The 21,690-nt window shown below is 41.3% G+C and overlaps 1 protein-coding gene across 3 annotated transcripts in view; it reads left to right on the plus strand.

The window, feature by feature from the left end:
* OSBPL1A (oxysterol binding protein like 1A) overlaps positions 1-21,690 on the plus strand; it is a 217,468-nt gene that overhangs the window by 123,267 nt on the left and 72,511 nt on the right. For all 3 annotated transcript variants that reach the window (XM_007448592.1, XM_007448593.1, XM_007448594.1), the window contains one exon: positions 1,095-1,257. In XM_007448592.1, coding sequence (XP_007448654.1) covers positions 1,095-1,257 — 163 coding nt within the window. The remainder of the gene's footprint in view (positions 1-1,094; positions 1,258-21,690) is intronic.

Below are 21,690 nucleotides of genomic sequence, written 5' to 3' on the forward strand. Positions count from 1 at the left end.
CTGGCTTTGGGCCTGGAGGGGAAAGTCAAAGAGGCTCCTGATCCAGACCTGGCATCATCCTGTGCAGTTCTGCTTCCTGAAACATCTGTTTTATGTGTTGAGATTACATTTGAGAAATAGGTTGAGCTGCTAGAGTTTTTTTGTTTGTTCTTTAATTTGAAGACCACTGTGTTGAAGCCACCAATTAGATTCTTCGACAGCAGTAGAATCCCAGTTTTGTAGGTGAGGAAGCAGGCACAGGAAACTTCTGAGATTACCAGCTCCTCAGGCTGCTGCCTGAAGCGCCACGTGGGCTCTAGAAGTCGAGGGAGATAACGGAATAGTTGTGGTTTTCAGAGTTCTGATACAAGGATAGGTGAAACTGTTCATACCAAATCTAGTACCTGCTATTTTACGTGAGAATTAGGTTACTTACCTTTTATATGGTTCTAGTTAACTGCAAATTCAGATGCTATTGAATTAGATAGGAAGAACAGATTGTATCTTCAAAGGATTAAGGCTTTGCTTTCTCTGTAATCTATTATTTATTTTGCACACTAGATTCAAGGTAAACTATGGAACCAAAATCAAAATATGTAAGTGAAAAATGGCAATTAAAATGTCATTACCTGGCCTCTTGTTTCCCCTCATTTGATATACCAGCTATTTTGGAGGTGAACTGGAGGATTATGTCTTATGCTTTGATGTGGTACACGTTTTAATATTCACAATGGTTTCAATTCTTTATTTTGTTCAAAAACTGGTTTCTTAATTTCATGATTAATGTTGAACGAAATATTCTCTGTTAAAATTTTTATGTGATTTTCAAATTGGCTAATGCCGTTATACTAGGATCCTGATCATTTTAGCTGAATTTGTTTGCTAGTTCTTAATCTATTTTCATTAGCTGGCAGTGTTGTGAGAAAAGACCCCACGGGAAGAACAGAATTAGCTTAGTAATTTTGCTCATTCATCCATGTGTATGTAGCACGCCTGTTTTCATTCCTGATGTTGCAATTGAAGTGGATCTGAAGCGGCTAATTTTCGTAACCTTTTGAGTAAGTCTATATCTCCTGTCACTCTGAAGTCTTTTTTGTATATCTGTTTTCTTCCAGGTGAGGAATTTTAAATTGGAACAGGAACAAGAAAAAAACAAAATTTTGTCAGAAGCGCTGGCGACTCTAGCCACTGAACATCATGAATTAGAGCAGTCTCTGGTTAAAGGCTCCCCACCTCTCAGCATCCTTAGTGAGGACGAGTTCTATGATGCGCTGTCAGGTAATTCTAGAACCCTGCCGTCTGTGTTGTTGGTAATTCACAGTTGACCACCTAAATGTCTTCTTAGGGTGGACCTCACTTGCGTTTCCTGAAATAAACAGATGGAAATGTATCACTTCAGCTCCCCAAATGACCTAATTTTTGTGTGACATTATTAAGGCAGAAGCCCAAAAGTTTGAAATGAAAGTCATCACTGAGTCTGCCTTTGTTGACAGCGTATGCTGTGCTGGGGCCAGAGTGCTGTGAATCTGGTTTGTTCCTTTATTTGATGACTGTTAAATACCTCCTGGTGCAAGGTGTTATTATACGTTAAAGGATAGAGAGATGGATAGTTTCTATTCTCAGAGAGGTCTAAGAGTGAAGGACACATATAAGAAACAGTTGGCTACAGTATGGTATGCTGTGTGCCAAAGGAGAGGTGAGACCTTGGTGTAGCTGGAACAGAGAAAAGGAAGAGCTTAACTTGGCCTCAGAGGTACAGGCCTCAGAGCAGCGTAGCATACTGGCAGCGAGCAGGGACTCCAGAGTCAGATTCCCTGAATTGGAATCCTGCCTCTGACACTGGTCAGCTGTGTGACAGTGGGCAAGTTCCATGACCTTCCTGGTTCTCAGCTTTCACATATTTAAAATGGGGATAATTATAGTTTCCATTTCAGTGGGTTGAGTCAGGATTAAGTGGGTTCATATGTGTAAGTAGTGTTTAGGACAGTGCCTGACAGGTACCACGTGTTCATAAAATGGGAAATGTGTGTGGAGAGGTGAGAATGACTTTTGAGAGGAGGTACTGCTAAGTAGTTTTGGCTTTCTAGGAACCTCCTTCAGAATTTTGAGGTAGATGTGGGCGGGGTCATGGAAGGAAGCCTGGGAGCGGGTGGTTGGAGATCAACGAGATGGAAAACAATTCTTTTATGCGAAGAAATTAAGTGCTTATCTAAGTAGATGAACATATACAATTGTTGGGTCTCACAAAACTTGACCATGGAAGCAGGAGACCTCAGTGGATATGGAGTTAAAGGGTCAAATTAATGATAGGAAAGGGAAAGAAGCACAGTGAGAGGTTGTAGAAATGAGAACTGAGGAAGATTAGGTTAAGGAAGTTAAAATGGTGTGATGATATAGGACAAGGAAAATGATGTTGGTGGATATACAGAGAAGAGATTCATTATAGAAGATAAACAGCACGTAGGAACATTAATTTTAAAAATTAAAAAGTGTGACATGATCAAAAGAAGCGGAAAAGCTAATTCTAATAGCCAGATTTGGGAATAATTAGAGAAAGGATGGTAACGACTACGATGATGGTAGTTAGATGTGGTATTTGTGAAAATAGTGAGTCAGATTGAGAAGAGAAAGTAGAGACCGGATGTGAAAGCAGTGGAATGAGTGGCAGAGGTAAAGGAAGCATTTATTTAACCTGATTGACGGAGGAGGGAGGGGAGGGTGAAGGACACTTGAGGCTGCTGACATTCCTTCACATCTACTCTCTGCCTTGTCCAGTCCTGTTACCGCCTGTATTCCTTCTGTTTGGGGCATCCAAAAAGGAAAGCTGCCAGACAGATTATTGGATTAAATGCAAAGAGGTCTGAATGTAAAAGAGCCTAGACACTTGAGCTGCTCATCTTTGCTGTCCTTTTAAAAAACAAAGGAAAGAATTTAATTTTTATTTTAAGAAAGGTATTTGTTATCAATAATTCAGTGTAAAAGTATGTATAGTGCCCAGTGAGGTTTTCCCTTCGTCCCTTACCCTAATTATGCACTCTTCCTCAGAGATTCTTATTAACAGCTTGATAGATTCTCTTCCAGACCTTTTTAAAGCATTCGCGTGGATATATGCATGTGTACGTATGGGGTTTTTAAAGAATCATGAATGGAACTAGCTGTATAATTGTTCTAGATCTGCTTTTTTCATGTAACAGTGTATCTTGGAAATCTTTCCCATCAGTGTTACAGCTCTGGCTCATTCTTTTTAAAGGTTGCATAAAAGTCAATGATGTGATTTAGCAGAGTTTTCTTAGTTATTCTCTTCTTGATAGACATTTAGCGGCTACTGTCATCTTTCTGCTTCTCAGTCATAGTTTCACATTTATTTCCATAGTCGACTCCTCTGGGAGAAGGCGATAAGAAGAACTACAGTCCCTGGATCAGGACTGGCAAATGAATTTCATCTCAAGTGCCAATTCAGATTGGTTTGCAGTCAGTACTGCCTGCTTGATGAGTTGCTGTGTTGAGAACGATCCCGAGGCTGAGTCCAGTGCCTAGCTTAGTCAGCGTGTTCCACCGTGGCTGGAGATAAGGAGCTAGAGGGACAGGTGCCTTGAGTTTGCTCGTCCCTGCCCTGAATGACCCACCTGAGTTTTATTATACTTGCCTGAACATAGTAGCTTTTCTTTGGCCACTCCTACTATTCCCTACTACAAATCTTGGGAATCATTTGGTCCAATGTAAAATTGTATTAAAATTACGAGTCAGATGCCCAGGGTTGAAGTGTTGCCCTGCTGATGACCTAGCCATGTAATTCACTGAGATCATAAAAGCCTTCATTTGGGAATGACTTCATCTTCTCACTACAGTCTACACACTAACCTCCATTCCCTTTCCTCTTTCTCTTCTGTTACAAAAGAAGTGTCCCTTTTTCATGAAGGCCATTCCCTCCTGATTTGTTCTGGTACCCATCTCCTTGTGCCTTCTCCAGAACTTGTGTTTAGTTATTGCTTCTTTCATCTACAGTATCTTTTTTTTTTTTTCTCCCAATTTTACTGAGAAATAATTGACTTACAGCACTGTATAAGTTTAAGGTATACAGCGTAATGATGTGACTTACGTACATCATGAAATGATTGTCACAAGAAGTTTAGTGAACATCCATCATCTCATATAGATACAAAATCAAAGAAATAGAAAAAGTTTTTTTCCTTGTGATGAGACTTCTTAGGATTTAACTTTCTTAACTTTCATGTATAACATACAGCAGTGTTGATTATATTTACCATGTTATACATTACATCCCTAGTACTTATTTATCTTATAACTGGAAGTTTGTACCTTTTGAGACTACCTTCATCCATTCCCCCTCCCCCTACTCCCCACCTCTGGTAACCAAAAATCTCATCTTTTGCTGTGGGTTTTTTAAATTTGTTTTTGAAGTATAATTGACTTGTAACAGTACCTTAGTACCTGTTACACAACATAGTTATTCAGTATTTCTGTACATTTAAAAATGATCACCATAAGTCTAGGCATCTGTAAGTTTGTACCTCTTAAGCTCCCTCACCTATTTCTTTCAATACCACATTATCTTAAATGCTAACTTAAAATTCCTGTAATAGTTTCCTATCACTGCCATAACAAATTACCACAAATATAGCGGCTTAAGTAATGCAGATTCATTCTCTGAGCTCTGGAGGTCGGAAGTCCTGCAGTCAAGGTGTTGGCAGGTCTTTATTCCCTCTGGAGGCTCTAGGAGAGAATCTGCCTTCTTGCCTTTCTAGCTTCTAGAGACCACCTGCCTTCCTTGGCTCAAGGCCCCATCCTCCACCTTCACAGCCAGCAGTTTGACATCTTCCAGTCTCTCTGACTCTGACCTTCCTTCCTCCCTTTTATAAGGACCGTAGCAATCACAGTGGACCCACTCAGATAATCCAGGGTAACCTCCCCATGTCAGGGGCCTTAACTCAGTCACACCTGCAGAGTCCTTTTACCGTGGAAGGTAACACATCCACAGGTTCCACAGAGACTAGGATGACCGTCACTGGGGGCCATTGTTCTGACTACCACTGTTCCCAAATTTATTTCTCCAGCCCTAACCTCTTGTGAGAGACTTATATACTCAGCTGTTAGCTGGGTAAATAAAAGATGCATTCTTGATCATCCGCCTAGGTCTTCTTCCTCCTGGAGTTCGCTTCATTTTAGTAAATGGCACCTCTTTCCTTTCCTAAAGCTGTAAACCTGGGAGTAATTCATGGCATTCATGTGCCACCTCCATGAAACGCAGACTGGGGTCCGTCCATTCTACCTTCGCGACATACTTTGAATCCATCTATTCATATGTTCTGTTACTACAGGGTGCGGGTTAAAAGTGTAGGTGCTGCAGCTGGAAGGCTGTTGATAAGTGATGGCTCTACCAATTCCTGTACCCGTTGCGAAATGATTTCACTTTACAGTGCCTCATTTCTTCATCTGCAAGTAGGTCATAGGATTATTGGGAGGAATAAACTAATAAATATTTGTACTTAAAACAGTGCCTGGCACACTAAGGGGCTGCCCATTGTTCGCTCGCAGACCTGTCACCTGCGCTGCACACGCTCTTGTCCAGCCTCTTAACTGATCACTTGCTTCCAGCCTGGCCTTACTGAGGTTCACGCCGTATACACCACCCACACTGATGCTTTGTAGACAATCACATCATCGCATTCCCCAGACCAGGATCCTTCAGTGGCTCTTCACTGCACCTAGAATACGATCCAGACTCCCTAGCGGGCCTTCAAGGCTCCTGACGTGACCCACACCCTGCCTGTCCCTTGTTCGTTCACTCGCTGGGCTCCAGCCACACCGGGCCTCCTCCATCCTCACAACGCAGCAGTGACAGAGGCTATTGGGTCAGAGGTAAGAGAGAACAAAAACAAGTATACAAACCTGTGTTTCATTTAAAGCTTTTTTTAAATTGCGGAATCAGAATAATAGATTAAATCAAGCCTATCCTAATATCAGTATTTAAAAGGTGTGAGGGCTTCCCTGGTGGCGCAGTGGTTGAGAGTCCGCCTGCCGATGCAGGGGACATAGGTTCATGCCCTGGTCCGGGAGGATCCCACGTGCCGCGGAGCGGCTGGGCCCGTGAGCCTGCGCGTCCAGAGCCTGTGCTCCGCAACGGGAGAGGCCACAGCAGTGAGAGGCCACAGCAGTGAGAGGCCCGTGTACCGCAAAAAAAAAAAAAATTTTTTAATAATAAAATAAAAGATGTGAGAAAAAGGGTTTTAAAGATACTTCTCTTAAAGTATTTCTAAGTTATTTTCACGAAGTGCTTAAACTGCTTTTTTAAAGTCAGTTACAACGTGTTTTACTTCTTTAAAATTAAGTCCATGTGACTTCCTGATTTCCCTTTAAAATTTTTTTCAGATAAGCAGGATCAATGAAAATCTAATACAGTGGGTGAGACAAAACTTGATATAAGCCTACAGTGTAGTGTATTTTTTTCCAGCCCCATGGGATCTTTTGATTATTTAAGTTTTTTTCCAATATGCTCAATGAGTTAAGATTTCATGAAATTCCATAAAGCAAACAGATTCTTTCTCACCATTTGGTTGAATTCCATTGTGTAACCTGATTAGAAGGAACTAAGTCTAATGAGGCATCACATCGTGTCCTCATTGTGTGTGCGCTTAAGGAATGAAATGGTTAAATCGAGTGAGATTTCTGATATTACTACCTGTGAGTGAGCACTTCCTGGGAAAAGGGCTAAACCTTCATGCGTGTTAAAGCAAAAGGTTTAATGAGAAACTAGAGGCTAACTAGTTCTGTGGAACAATTCCATTTAGCCGGCAAATAAAGTACAGAAATATGTAGAAGGTACCGTTTTAGGGAGGAATAAAGCAGCTCCTTCTCCATGTTCCTTCCCTCGTTCTGCCCTTTTCATCTGACCCTCACTCGATGCTACCCCCTTCTTCCACCACAGCTCTTGAATATCTCTCAAGTATCAGCTCTCCTGGGTAGCCTTTCCTGACTCCCCCCAGGCAGAAATAATTGTTTCTTCTTTTGTGTTCCTTCAGTTTACACCTCTTTCGTAGCCCTTTGGTTGTATTGTGTTTGTCTCTTTATGATGCTAGAGACCCTATCTATTTATATTCCTGAGGTACTTAACATAGACTCGGAGTTGCTCTGTAAATGTTTGTTGAATGCAGGTTGTTGAACAAATGTCATTGATATTTCTGTCCTCCCTAAAAATGTATTGGTTTTCAGTAAAGAGCACAGAAGAATCAGTAACACTTGTGAATTCCACGTGGTCTGCATGCACCACTGTGGATGCTGTGTGGAAGAGGAGGGGTGGGTGACAGAGGAGTGAGCTGGGATGAGATGTAATTAAAAGATAAAATTTGTTCTTGAGGAGTTTATGATCAAGTTGGAAGTATGTGACTTGCTCCCAGAGGTGGGGGGGCGGCGGGGGGGATGAAAAAGTAGCTCAGGGGGAAGAAATTAAAGGTGCTTGGCTTTATGGATGTCCTAAGGCATTATTTTACCAGTTACCAGTTTTGTTACCAGTTAAATAACTTAATGGCTGTTATTCTTTAGCCCTGGTCTGAGATAGCAGTTTCACTAAAATTCCTGCCTTTTGAATTTTAAAACTTCAAAATGTATTGTCTTTCTTACTGTCTGTTCATTTTCCGTTTTAGAAACATGATGAGATCAGTTGTGCGAGAAAGCCTTTCTTGCTAGGTTTTCCTCTTAATGCTATTTTGGTTAAAATGTGCATGAATAATGCATACAAATCCAATAGTGTAGATTGGTAAAACCAGTAGAACGTTATGTCACGAAACTGAAGCCAGCTTTAGCGTTTCTCAGCAGTTGCAAGAGTCGGTGCTCACGTCTTTTTAAATCAAAGGTTTCAGAAGGGAAAGTGTGAAAATAACGAGCTTGGTTTTGTCCAGAGGAGAGTAACGTAGGAAGTTGTGGCCCATGTGAAATAATGTTTAATCCAGTGAATGCAAGTGGTCGTAGTTGAGAAAAGAAGTGACATCTCTGCTGACAGTGCACATAGAAGACGCAGGATTTGACTAGGGTGATCGGAGGTATGGCAGGAAAGCCGAAGGAGCACCGTGACCTTTTAGTGGAGGCTGCGCGCTCTGTTCTTTACGCTTCCCAGCCCGGTGTCCTCTTCTACAGTTTAGTTTTGAAATAACCAGTTCTTATCTGGGCCTTTTCTGCGGGTCTTTACTCTTGTCTGGACCTGCCTAGGACGTGGAGATCTCTCCCTCCTCTATATTCCCAGCACGTTTTTCTCTGGTCCTTTTTTTTTTTGACAATTAGCCATACTACCTTGTTCTTGCCCTTTTTCTTGTTATATAACTTTTTGTGTCTTTCTTCCTCATCTTCCCCCAAGCCCTGCATTAAGGACAGAGACCTTGTTGTCTTAACTTTTGTATTTCCTCTGTTGCCCAGAACAAAACAAGTTCATTGGTTGATGTGATGTGCAGCAAATTGAGTACCACAGAGTATGGCTGTTATTAAACCCCTTCTGTATGTAATATGGTACAACACTCTGGAGAAAATCTAAGTAGTGCCAGGGGCTCTTACTCTCGTTTTGTGTTTATAACATTAAAAAATTATCCAGCAGGGCTTCCCTGGTGGCGCAGTGGTTGAGAGTCCGCCTGCCAATGCAGGGGACACGGGGTCGTGCCCCGGTCTCGGAGGATCCCACATGCCGCCGAGTGGCGGGGCCCGTGAGCCATGGCCGCTGAGCCTGCGCGTCCGGAGGCTGTGCTCCACAACGGGAGAGGCTGGAGCGGTGAGAGGCCCGTGTACTGCCAACAAAAAAAAAAAAAAAAAAAAAAAAAAAAAAAAAAAAAAAAAAAAAAAAACATTCACTGTAAAACCATGTGCATTTTGTACTAGCGTTGAGAGCATGTCCTTAACCAGATACACTTACCCGGCGCCCACTGTGTGCAGTGCTTTGCCAGGCATGGCACTACCAAGGGAAAGAAGATCCAGTCCCTGAATCAGGGTTTCGTAGTCAGTCCAGGGGAAGAGGCTGAGCATGGAAAGATGGGCACAGTGTAGTGTGAAAAGGGTCTGGGCCTCCAGCCCACCAGAGCTACTCACTGCCAAGATCAGCCCCCGGAGTTTGCCGTTCTCAGTGACTATATCTACGCCGTCATCTCAGTTTTATACATCCCACAATCTAACCACTGTCTCCTGTCTTTCAATCCATTCTCTTAAAAACCCTGATCCCAACATTTCTTTGACCAACCACAGTGTCTTCTCCATGTTTTCACTGTTCCTCTCCGCTCGTGCCCTTGTTCCCTCCTTACCAGCTCAGATGGCACGGGCTGTCATATAATCGCCCCCCTGCCTTTCTCTCCCTGCACTGTGCTCACCCAGCCCATCCCTCCCCTCCTTCCGGACCGGTCCTCAAGTGACTGGCCACGCTGGCAGCTCTTGCTTGAGACCCACAGCTGTTTAATTTCCGTGGTTCCCTTTTGCTGCCCAGCAGGCCTACTTCATTTCCCTTGTCAGTTCCTTTTACATGATGATTTCATACTTTTCTCACTTAAAATTTCTAATACCTTCATCCTCTGTCCTGCTCCCCTCATGTTTCCACTCACACACCTGGCTGTGTACATGTGTGGGCATATTCTGCTTTCTCTACATCGAAGATTGTCATGTCCCTAACTGACGCCAGCCCCTCCGTATGTGCCTGGGATCCCAGTGCCTCTGACTTACATCAGGACATTAATGTAGCTCCTTCTCTCTCCCAGGTAATCAGTTATTCCTGATGCCCATCAGCTGTCTTATCTTTCAGAATGCTGTATCTTATACAAATACCTTTGATCCACATCACTTTCCTCTTCTAGAATTCTTTCTTGAACAGCCTCTATTTATGTTTATTCTCACGATTCCCCTGCAGCCGCTCTCGACTAAATCACCGCTGTCACATACTCAGCTGCCTAACTGAGTGGTCCTCTCTCAGTTCTCATCTTTGTCGGCCTTTCACCAGCACTTAAAAGTTGTTGATTCTCCTTCCTTCATGGAACACTTTCTTTACTTGGTTTCCAGAGTACCAGTCTCTTTTGATTTTACTTCTCAGTTCCCTTTGCTTGTCGTCTTGTGTCCTTCTGACTTTAGATGCTAGCGTGCCTTGGGGTGCAGGCATTGTTTCCTACACTTACCCTTTAGATCCTTTGTACTCAGAGTGTGGTCTCAGGACCAGTAGCATCACTTTCACCCGGAAGCTTGTTGGAACTGCAGAGCCGCAGGCCCCAACTCAGACCTAGTGAATAAGAATTTGCATTTTTTCAAATCCATAGGGGCTTCATATGGACATTAAAGCTTGAGCGGCTTGCCTTGCACGAGCTCATCTAGTTCCATGCCCGTGAATATTGTCCAAATTCTGCTAAGTCCAAAACTTTACGTCTCTAGACTGTTTTGCCCCCTGAATTTCAGACTCCCGTCTAACTATCTACTTGGCACATTCACTTAAATATCTAATGAGATCTCCAAAGTGTCTTAGAATGTCCAGAAGAGAATTCTTTTTTTTTTTTCCCGGTACACGGGCCTCTCACTGTTGTGGCCTCTCCCGTTGCGGAGCACAGGCTCCGGACGCGCAGGCTCAGCAGCCATGGCTCACGGGCCCAGCCGCTTCGCGGCATATGGGATCCTCCCGGACCGGGGCACGAACCCGTGTCCCCTGCATCGGCAGGCGGACTTTCAACCACTGCGCCACCAGGGAAGCCCCAGAAGAGAATTCTTGATTTCTCCTCACAAGCCTGCCCCTCCTGTGGTCCATATTTCGGTAGATGGAGGATCTGTCTTTCAGTCCATCAACATTCACATTCAGTCCATCAACAAATTCTGTCAGCTCTACCTACAACATATAGCAGAATCTGACCACTTCTCATCATTCCACTCCCACCACCCAGGCCCCCATCATCTCTCACCTGGTTTCTGACAGGGGCTTTCTGACTGGTCCCTCTGCTTGCACCCACGTCTCCAGCAATATTTTAAATAACAGCATTCAGAGTGATCGTTTCCAAACTTGAATCTGTTCATATCAGTTCCCTGCATGGAACCCTCCAGTGGCTTTGCTTCCTGGCTGGAATAAAAGCCAGAAGCCCTCGTTCTGGCCATCTGCCACCTTCTGAGATCTGCTCTGTCCTCCTCACTCACTTCCTTCCATCACTGGCCTCAATGCAAGTTCCTGGACTTGCCAAGCGTGTTTTCTTCTAGGCCTTCACTTTCCCTCTGCCTGGAGCTCTCTAATCCCAAATGTCTACAGTGCTTCCTCCCCCACTTCCTTCCTTTTTCTGCTCAGAAAGACCTTCACTGTATCATTTCCTATCGTTTTTCTCTTGCCTTTAAAAAACCCAAAAAACAAAAAAAAACCCCACAGCATCTTTGACACATAATATCCATTCATTTGTAGATCTTCTACAGGTAGAGTATAAGCTCCTCCTTAGTGCATGGATGCATCCCAGCCCCTACACTACTGCTGGACACACAGAGAAGGAGGCGCTCAATACATATTTATTGAACAAGTAAATAGCGTCACCAACTCATACGTAAGGAGTGTTACAGAAATTCAGAGGAGAGGCAGCTAGCTAACTGCTTGGGAAAGTCGGGGGGAGCATCACAGAATAAGTGATGCTTGAGGGGTGTTGTGAAGAGTCAGGAAGGAGTTCTCCAGACGGATAAGATGGTGGTCAGTTACGCTTTGTGGAACAAGAAAACACATGCAAAGGTAGAGAAAAATAGTTTTCAAAGGCATCATGAAAATGCACTATGGCTGAGGCAGGGGTGAGCGTATTGGATGCTGAGAAATAGTGATGGGATGAAGCCAAGAAAGTAATTTAGGACCAGCTTGTAATGAGTCTTGTGATAAGATTCTGCTGAAGAATTTTCATTTTAGCCTGTTAAGTGGTGGGCAGCCGACAAACGTGATTAAGTATACAGAGTGATGTCAGATTAGTACTGATTTTACAAAGTTTTTTTTTTTTTAGTAAACATTGTGGAATTTTTGTAATATTCTTGCATTATATTAAGAATTGGAAATTCAAAGAAAATAAGACATGGTCCCTACTTACGAGTTTACATTCTATTAGCATATGAGTATTTTAGGAGTAAAGATTGATTTGAGGTCCTAGTGTCCTACATGAGAGGTGACAGGAATTTCCATAAAAGCAACTTAAGTGAGAATGGAAAGTTTCAGTTCCTCCCTTTATTGCTTTACTGAACACATATCCTGACCTTTGTTCCTCAAGGAAGCCTGGTTGACTTTCTTGACTTGATGAAATCCCTGCTGTAGGCTCCCCATGCATCATAGTCCCATAGCATTTCCTGTAGTTGAAGTTTTGTATGCTTATGTTTTTTTGTCAGGCCTGCCACTCAACCAGACTGTAAATCCCTTAAGGAACTTTGCATCCCTAGCAACTTGCATAGACTTTGGTACCTGTTAGGAGTTCAGATATTTGAGTGAATAAAATTTGGGGATACATTTTAAAGGCTACATTGACTGAACTTGAAGACCAGTTGGTTGTGGCAGATAATGATGTGCTGAGGATTTCCACCTATTTACTGAAAATTCTCACTTTGGCCCAAAGCATCTCAAACCCCGTAGAGTGGAAACTGGATTTGTCATCCTGATCTGCCCCCTTGTATATGCCCTGTCTTGGCTAATGGCATCATCATCTACCCACCATGTAAACTACAGATGTGAAAGTCATCTCTTACCCCCTTTCCTCACACCCTCCCGATATCTAAGTATCTAGTTGTCTTCTTTTTTCTCCCTATTTTCTGCCCCAGTATTCACTGTCGAGGCCTTAGTTCAGCTCTTGAGCCCACAGACTTTGTCTTCCCGCTTCTGGTCATTATCCCTGCCAGCCGATCTTCCACATCTCATATTGTCAGGTGTGGTGGGCAGAAAAATGGTCCCCCAAGGATACATTCACCTGCTCATCCCTGTAACTGGTAACCTTTTTTTTGGAAAAAAATAGATCTTTGCAAATGGGATTAAGTTAAGAATTTTTTTTTTTTCTTCTGGTACGCGGGCCTCTCACCGCTGCAGCCTCTCCCGTTGCGGAGCACAGGCTCCGGACGTGCAGGCTCAGCGGCCATGGCTCACGGGCCCAGCCGCTCCGCGGCATGTGGGATCTTCCCGAAACGGGGCACGAACCCATGTCCCCTGCATCGGCAGGCGGACTGTCAACCACTGCGCCACCAGGGAAGCCCTTAAGTTAAGAATTTTGAGGTGAGATCATCATGGATTATCTGGGTGGGACCTAAGTGCTGTCACAAGTATCCTTATAAGAGAAAGGTAGAGGGAGATTAGACCCACAGAGGAGAAGGCAATGTGAGGATGGAGGCAGAGATGAGAGTGACGTGGCCACAAGCCCAGGAATGCTGGCAGCCACCAGAGGCAAGAGGCAAGGAATGGACTTTCCTTAGAGCCTTCAGAGGGATGGTGGTCCTGCAAATGCTTTGATTTTCATTCACTGAAACTGATTTTGGAGTTCTGGCCTCCAGAGTTATGAAAGACTAAAATTTTGTTGTTTTAAGCCACAAAGTTATGCTAATTGTTACAGTGGCCATGGGACACTGATGCGTCAGAGTTATCTGTAAAGTCTAAAATGGATCTTATCACTCGCCTGGCAAAACATCCAAAGACTCTCCATTACTACAGATTCAGTATAAACTCTGTGATCTGACCCACGTTAAAGCTTCATCTCTGACGACCACATCTTTTCCCTCTGGCTACTCTCCTCTCTGGCTATGCCAGATATTCTTAGACACACACCTTGTTCTTGCAGGCATGTTGCTCTTCCCCTTACACCTGGTATTCTCTTTTCCTGCCTTAAATTCTTAGTCATCATTACAGCTCAGATGTCATCTCTGCATGGAAAGTTTGCCTGGAAACTTATCCTGGTTCCCCTGAGAGTGACTTCTTCAAGTATTCCCACACTTCGTATAAACATATGTTTACTTGCACGTCTTCCACTAGATTGGACTTTGAATATTTGGAGGGCACCACCCATATCTCATTAATCTTTCTAAACTGTTTCAGCAACGAGCCCTTTCTTTACCAGGTACATGGTAGGTATTTGGTAAGTGTTGATTTATTAAACTGAAGTCACATGAAAGAACTTTCTTTTATAACTGTGGATTATTCTATGACTGGTCTTCAGTTCTAGAATATTTTCTTTGTAGAGTGAATGCATAGGTGACCTTGAAAATGATTTTAAAGATGTCAGCAAGACAAATTGGGAAGGTCTGGATTTAGTTATCCAAAATAGATACACATGAGGTTGTCAGTAGCCCATACACAAATGTTTTGAATAATTCTTCATCTGCAGTTACATGTGCAGATTTTGCAAGTTGGGGAAAACAATAGTAGATTTAGTTGCTTGGGGAAAAGCCAGTACTTTTAAGAAACTGTCGTAATCAACACTGTACCATTTGGCTGATTGTGACCTTGCACCTCATTCAGGGAGGATATGTCTAGAATGTCTCTGACTCTTGTTGCTTGCTGCCACCATTCTGTTTCAAGCTTTTGTCACTTCCTCAGTAGGTTATTGTAGCAATCTCTTGGCAGCCCCTTCTGGACTCACCCAGATTTTCTGTTTACAGTTTATTTTAAATGTGGCAGGTTTCATTTATTTTCCTTGTGTTCTCCGTATTTACTACATTATTTTTGAGTTTACAGGATTGTACATTAAAGCTAAATAAAAATTTGGCGCTGATATTTTAAGCTTGGGTTACTTTGGACATTCTTAGAAGATGCCTAGTTCTTGGGAAACCATAAACAGTGAAGGTATTAAATTGAGCGTGTGTCCCTTCTGACTGTTTCCTGTTACCTTAAGTAACTGGGGAGGGGTTATTTGGACATTATCCACAGTTCTTCCACATCTTGCTCCTTTGTACTGTTTGTTCTCAAGTTAGTTTTCAGAGGTCATGTTAAAAAAATACTTACTGGCATAACGTAAGAATTGTTGGCATATTTATATTATTAATTTTATGACCTCTTCTTTCAGCCTTTTCATAGGAGAAACTCAAAAAAGTAGGATAAAGGTAATGATCCTCTTAATCCTGAAGTTTTTTTTACACCACTTTATTTGAGGTATGATTGACATACAAAAAGCTGTACACATTTAACTCATACAACTTGATGAGTAAAGTTTTAAAGCCATGTTATCCCAGTCACAGCCATTGGCTTCCATGCTGTTTGGTTGAAAGGGGATAGTGTTCAATCTGAAATGTGTTCGAAATTATTTTAAGTCCCCATGTGGACAGAGCTTTTAAGTTTCTGGGCCACCAGAGATCTGTGAACAAACTTTCGTTTAATACCACTGTTTTAATCAGGCAAAGATTCTGTCTACCTTAAATGCTTGTACATAGGCTCGAGCATTTATCTTGTAAAATACAGCCTGTTTTTCAGAGTGTTGTTATGACACTTTTTATATAAAATATAATTAGTAATTAAACCACCTGAATCCTTTTTGGAAATAGATGGGAATAAACAAACCCACAAGTAAGTACAAACTAAGTATTCCATTTCCATGTATAGTCATTACATAGGGCTATACAGATTTTCCTGACTGCCCATTTAAAGTTCAGTGAATAATGTAAGGCTATTTTATAAATCTCTTACCCTGTTTTTCAGGGATGGGTTGAAGAATCCTGAAAATTTTGTGTGGCTCTACTTAGTATAGAAACAGAGATATTTGTAAGGGGAAAATGCAGTGAGAAATGGAACATGAAAGGCTAATTTTGTCTGAAATCTAGGTGTGGATACTGTTAACATTTCTGCTGCTATATTCAGAAATACATCTGTATAAAAATCCACCAATTTTTCTCCATGTCTGTGTGGCTTTCTTTCATCACTGGCATTGAGGTGAGAGATGACAGGACCAGAATATAGACCATGCATCCAGCATGATAGGTCTTTGGCGTTGGCTTGACAGGTTTTTGTTTGCTTGTTTGTTTTGGGTTTTGTTTGGTTTTGGTTTTGGTTTCATTGTGGTAAAATAAACATAACACATATACCATTTTAACCATTTTTAAGCATGCGGTTCAGTGTCATTAAGTACCTTTTTGTCCAGCCAGCACTGCTGTCCATTGCCAGAACTTTTCCATCATCCCCAAATAAAACTGTACCCATTAAACAGTAACTCCCCACTTCCTCCCCCATTTGTTTGTTTTTAAAGCATGTACAGTACTCTTACTATTATAACCACCATATATAAGGTATTAAGCACACTCTAGATAAGGTCTGGCCTATTTGATATTCGTATGTGCAGGCAAAATTGAAAAACCTGTTTTAAGATTGCATTATCACCTCAGCAGCACTAAGATCTATCACTTGAAAATTACTCTTATGAGCCAGGTACGCTCCATTGCTGGGTTGCCTCAGGCCAAACAACCAACAGGGAGGGAACCCAGCTCCACTCATCAGCAGACGAGCGGATTAAAGTTTTACTGAGCTCTATCCACCAGAGCAACACCCAGCTCTACCCTCCACCAGTCCCTCCCATCAGGAAGCTTGCACAAGCCTCTAAGATAGCCTCATCCACCAGAGGGCAGACAGGAGAAGCAAGAAGAACTACAATTCTGCAGCCTGTGGAAGCAAAACCACATTCACAGAAAGATAGACAAAATGAAAAGGCAGAGGACTTTGTACCACATGAAGGAACAAGATAAAACCCCAGAGAAACAACTAAATGAAGTGGAGATAGGCAACTTTTCAGAAAAAGAATTCAGAATAATGATAGTGAAGATGATCCAGGACCTCGGAAAAACAGTGGAGGCAAAGATTGAGAAGATGCAAGAATTGTTTAACAAAGACCTAGAAGAATTAAAGAATGAACACCTAGAAGAACAAATAGATGAACCATACAATAACTGAAATGAAAAATACACTAGAAGGAATCAATAGCAGAATAACTGAGGCAGAAGAATGGATAACTGACCTGGAAGACAGAATGGTGGAATTCACTGCCGCGGAACAGAATAAAGAAAATGAAGATGGCTAAGAGACCTCTGGGACAACATTAAATGCACCAACATTCACATTATAGGGGCCCCAGAAGGAGAAGAGACAGAGAAAGGAACCGAGAAAATATCTGAAGAGATTATAGTCGAAAACTTCCCTAACATGGGAAAAGAAATAGCCACCCAAGTCCAGGACCTGCAGAGAGTCCCAGGCAGGATAAACCCAAGGAGAAACATGCCAAGACACATAGTAATCAAATTGACAAAAATTAAAGAAAAATTATTGAAAGCAACAAGGGAAAAACGACAAATAACATACAATGGAACTCCCATAAGGTTAGCAGCTGAATTCTCAGCAGAAACTCTACAAGCCAGAAGGGAGTGGCACAATATATATAAAGTGATGAAAGGGAAGAACCTACAACCAAGATTACTCTACCGGGCAAGGATCTCATTCAGATTCGATGGAGAAATCAAAAGCTTTACAGACATGCAAAAGCTAAGAGAATTCAGCACCACCAAACCAGCTCTACAACAAATGCTAAAGGAACTTCTCTAGGTGGGAAACACAAGAGAAGAAAAGGACCTACAAAAACAAACCCATAATAATTAAGAAAATGGTAATAGGAACATACATATCTATAATTACCTTAAATGTGAATTGATTAAATGCTCCAACCAAAAGACACAGGCTCGCTGAATGGATACAAAAACAAGACCCGTGTATATGCTGTCTACAGGAGACCCACTTCAGGGACACATACAGGCTGAAAGTCCATGCAAATGGAAATCAAAAGAAAGCTGGAGTAGCAATACTCAGATAAAATAGACTTTAAAATAAAGAATGTTATCACGAGGAAGGATACTACATAATGATCAAGGGATCAATCCAAGAAGAATATATAACAATTATATATGCACCCAACATAGGAGCACCTCAATACATAAGACAACTGCTAACAGCTCTAAAAGAGGAAATCGACAGTAACACAATAATAGTGGGGGACTTTAACACCTCACTTAAACCAATGGGCACATCATGCAGACAGAAAATTAATAAGGAAACACAAGCTTTAAATGACACAACAGACCAGATAGATTTAATTGATATTTATAGGACATTCCATCCAAAAACAGTGGATTACACTTTCTTCTAAAGTGCACACGGAATGTTCTCCAGGATAGATCACATCTTGGGCCACAAATCAAGCCTCGGTAAATTTAAGAAAATTGAAATCATATCAAGCATCTTTTCCAACTACAACGCTATGAGATTAGAAATCCATTGCAAGGAAAAAAACATAAAAAACAGAAACACATGGAGGCTAAACAGTATGCTACTAAATAACCAAGAAATTGCTGAAGAAATCAAAAAATACCTAGAGACGAATGACAACAAAAACATGATCCAAAACCTATGGGATGCAGCAAAAGCAGTTCTAAGAGGGAAGTTTATAGCAATACAAGCCTACCTCAAGAAACAAGAAAAATCTCAAACAATCTAACCTTACACCTAAAGGAACTAGAGAAAGAAGAACAATCAAAACCCTAAGTTAGTAGAAGGAAAGAAATCATAAAGACCAGAACAGAAATAGATGAAATAGAAACAAAGAAAACAGTAGCGAAGATCAATAAAACTAAAAACTGGTTCTTTGAGAAGATAAACAGAATTGATGAACTTTTAGTGAGACTCATCAAGAAAAAGAGGGAGAGGACTCACATCAATAAAATTAGAAATGAAAAAGGAGAAGTTACAATGGACACTGCAGAAATACAAAGCATCATAAGAGACTACTACAGGCAACTCTATGCCAATAAAATGCACAACCTGGAAGACATGGACAAATTCTTAGAAAGGTATAAACTTCCAAGACTGAACCAGGAAGAAATAGAAAATATGAACAGCCCAATCCCAGGTAATGAAATTGAAACTGTGATTAAAAATCTGCCAGCAAACGTAAGTCCAGGACCAGATGGCTTCACAGGTGAATTCTGTCAAACATTTAGAGAAGAGCTAACACCTATCCTTCTGAAACTCTTCCAAATAACTGCAGAGGAAGGAACACTCCCAAACCCATTCTATGAGGCCACCATCACCCTGATACCAAAACCAGACAAAGATACTACAAAAAAAAAATTACAGACCAGTATCACTGATGAATGTAGATGCAAAAATCCTCAACAAAATACTAGCAAACAGGATCCAACAACACATTAAAAGGATCATACACCATGTCAAGTGGGATTTATCCCAGGGATGCAAGGATTCTTCAGGATATGCAAATTAATCATTGTGATACAGCATATTAACAAATTGAAGAATAAAAACCATTATGATCATCTCAGTAGATGCAGGAAAAGCTTTTGACCAAATTCAACATCCATTTATGATAAAAACTCTCCAGAAAGTGGGCGGAGAGGGAACCTACCTCAACATAATAAAGGCCATATATGACAAACCCACAGCAAACATCCTTCTCAATGTTGAAAATTTGAAAGCATTTCCTCTAAGATCACGAACAAGACAAGGATGTCCACTCTCGCCACTATTATTCAATGTAATTTTGGAAGTCCTAGCCACGGCAATCAGAGAAGAGAAAGAAAGAAAAGGAATCCAAATTGGACAAGAAGTAAAACTGTCACTCTTTGCAGATGACATGATACTATGCGTAGAGAATCCTGAAGATGCCATCAGAAAACTACTAGAGCTAATCAGTAAATTTAGTAAAGTTGCAGGATACAAAATTAATGCACAGAAACCTCTTACATTCCTGTACACTAACAACGAAAGATCAGAAAGAGAAATTAAGGAAACAATCCCATTCACCATTGCAACAAAAAGAATAAAATACCTAGGAATAAACCTATCTGAGGAGGTAAAAGATCTGTGCTTAGAAAACTATAAGACACTGATGAAAGAAATCAAAGATGACACAGACAGATGGAGAGATATACCATGTTCTTGGATTGGAAGAATCAATATCGTGAAAATGACTCTACTACCCAAAGCAATCTACAGGTTCAATGCAATCCCTAACAAATTACCAATGGCATTTTTTTTACAGAACTAGAACAAAAAATCTTAACATTTGTATGGAGACACAGAAGACCCTGAATAGCCAAAGCAGTCTTGGGTGAAAAAAACGGAACTGGAGGAATCAGACTCCCTGACTTCAGACTATACTACAAAGCTACAGTAATCAAGATAATATGGTACTGGCACAGAAACAGAAATATAGATAAATGGAACAGGATAGAAAGCCCAGAGATAAACCCACGCACCTGCAGTCAACTTATCTATGACAAAGGAGGCAAGGATATACAGTGGAGAAAAGACAGTCTCTTCAATAAGTGGTGCTGGGAAAACTGGGCAGCTACATGTAAAAGAATGAAATTAGAACACTTCCTAACACCATACACAAAAATAAACTCAAAATAGATTATAGACCTAAATGTAAGGCTGGATGCTATAAAACTCTTAGAGGAAAACATAGGAAGAACACTCTTTTACATAAATCACAGCAAGATCTTTTTTGATCCACCTTGTAGAGTAATGGAAATAAAAACAAATGGGACCTAATGAAACTTAAAAGCTTTTACAAAGCAAAGGAAACTACAAACAAGATGATAAGGCAATCCTCAGAATGGTAGAAAATATTTGCAAATGAATCAACAGACAAAGGATTAATCTCCAAAATATATAAACAGCCCATGCAGCTCAATTAAAAAAAAACAACCCAATCCAAAAATGGGCAGAAGACCTAAATAGACATTTCTCCAAAGAAGACATACAGATGGCCAAGAAACACATGAAAAGCTGCTCAGCATCACTAATTATTAGAGAAATGCACATCAAAACTACAATGAGGTATCACCTCACACCAATTAGAATGGCTATCATCAGAAAATCTGCAAACAACAAATGCTGGAGAGGGTGTTTAGAAAAGGGAACCCTCTTGTGCTGTTGGTGGGAATGTAAATTGATACAGGCACTATGGAGAACAGTATGGAGGTTCCTTAAAAAACTAAAAATAGAATTACCATATGACCCAGAAATCCTGCTACTGGGCATATACCCCGAGAAAACATGCACCCCAGTGTTCACTGCAGCACTATTTACAATAGCCAGGTCATGGAAGCAACCTAAATTTCCATCGACAGATGAATGGATAAAGAAGATGTGTTACATTTATGCAAAATGGAGTATTACTCAGCCATAAAAAGGAATGAAATTGGGCCATTTGGAGAGATGTGGATGGATCTGGAGACTCATACAGAGTGAAGTAAGTCAGAGAAAAAGATATCGTAAATTAACGCATATATGGGGAACCTAGAAAAAATGGTACAGATGAACTGGTTTGCAGGGCAGAAATAGAGACACAGATGTGGAGAAATAGAGACACAGATGTAGAGACACAGATATACAGACACCAAGGGGGGAAAGTGGCAGGGGGGTGGTGGTGGGATGAGTTGGGAGATTGGGATTGACATGTATTCATTAATATGTATAAAATAGATAACTAATAAGAACCTGCTGTATAAAAAATAAAATTAAAAAAAATTACTCATATGGTCAGGCCTCACCTTAATCAGTAAGCCTCCACAGGGACTGTGCTTTGCTACTTAGGTAAACACGTTAGAACTTAAATATATCTGGACCCATGGGTCTCCAAATGAAATGATACTCTGCTGGAGGCATATTGGCGTGACTCATGCATTGCAGGCATAGAAGTTAAGGATGGCTCC

This window comes from Lipotes vexillifer, unplaced genomic scaffold (genome assembly GCF_000442215.2).
Source record: "Lipotes vexillifer unplaced genomic scaffold, Lipotes_vexillifer_v1.1 scaffold168, whole genome shotgun sequence".
In the NCBI taxonomy this organism is placed as follows: domain Eukaryota; kingdom Metazoa; phylum Chordata; class Mammalia; order Artiodactyla; family Lipotidae; genus Lipotes; species Lipotes vexillifer.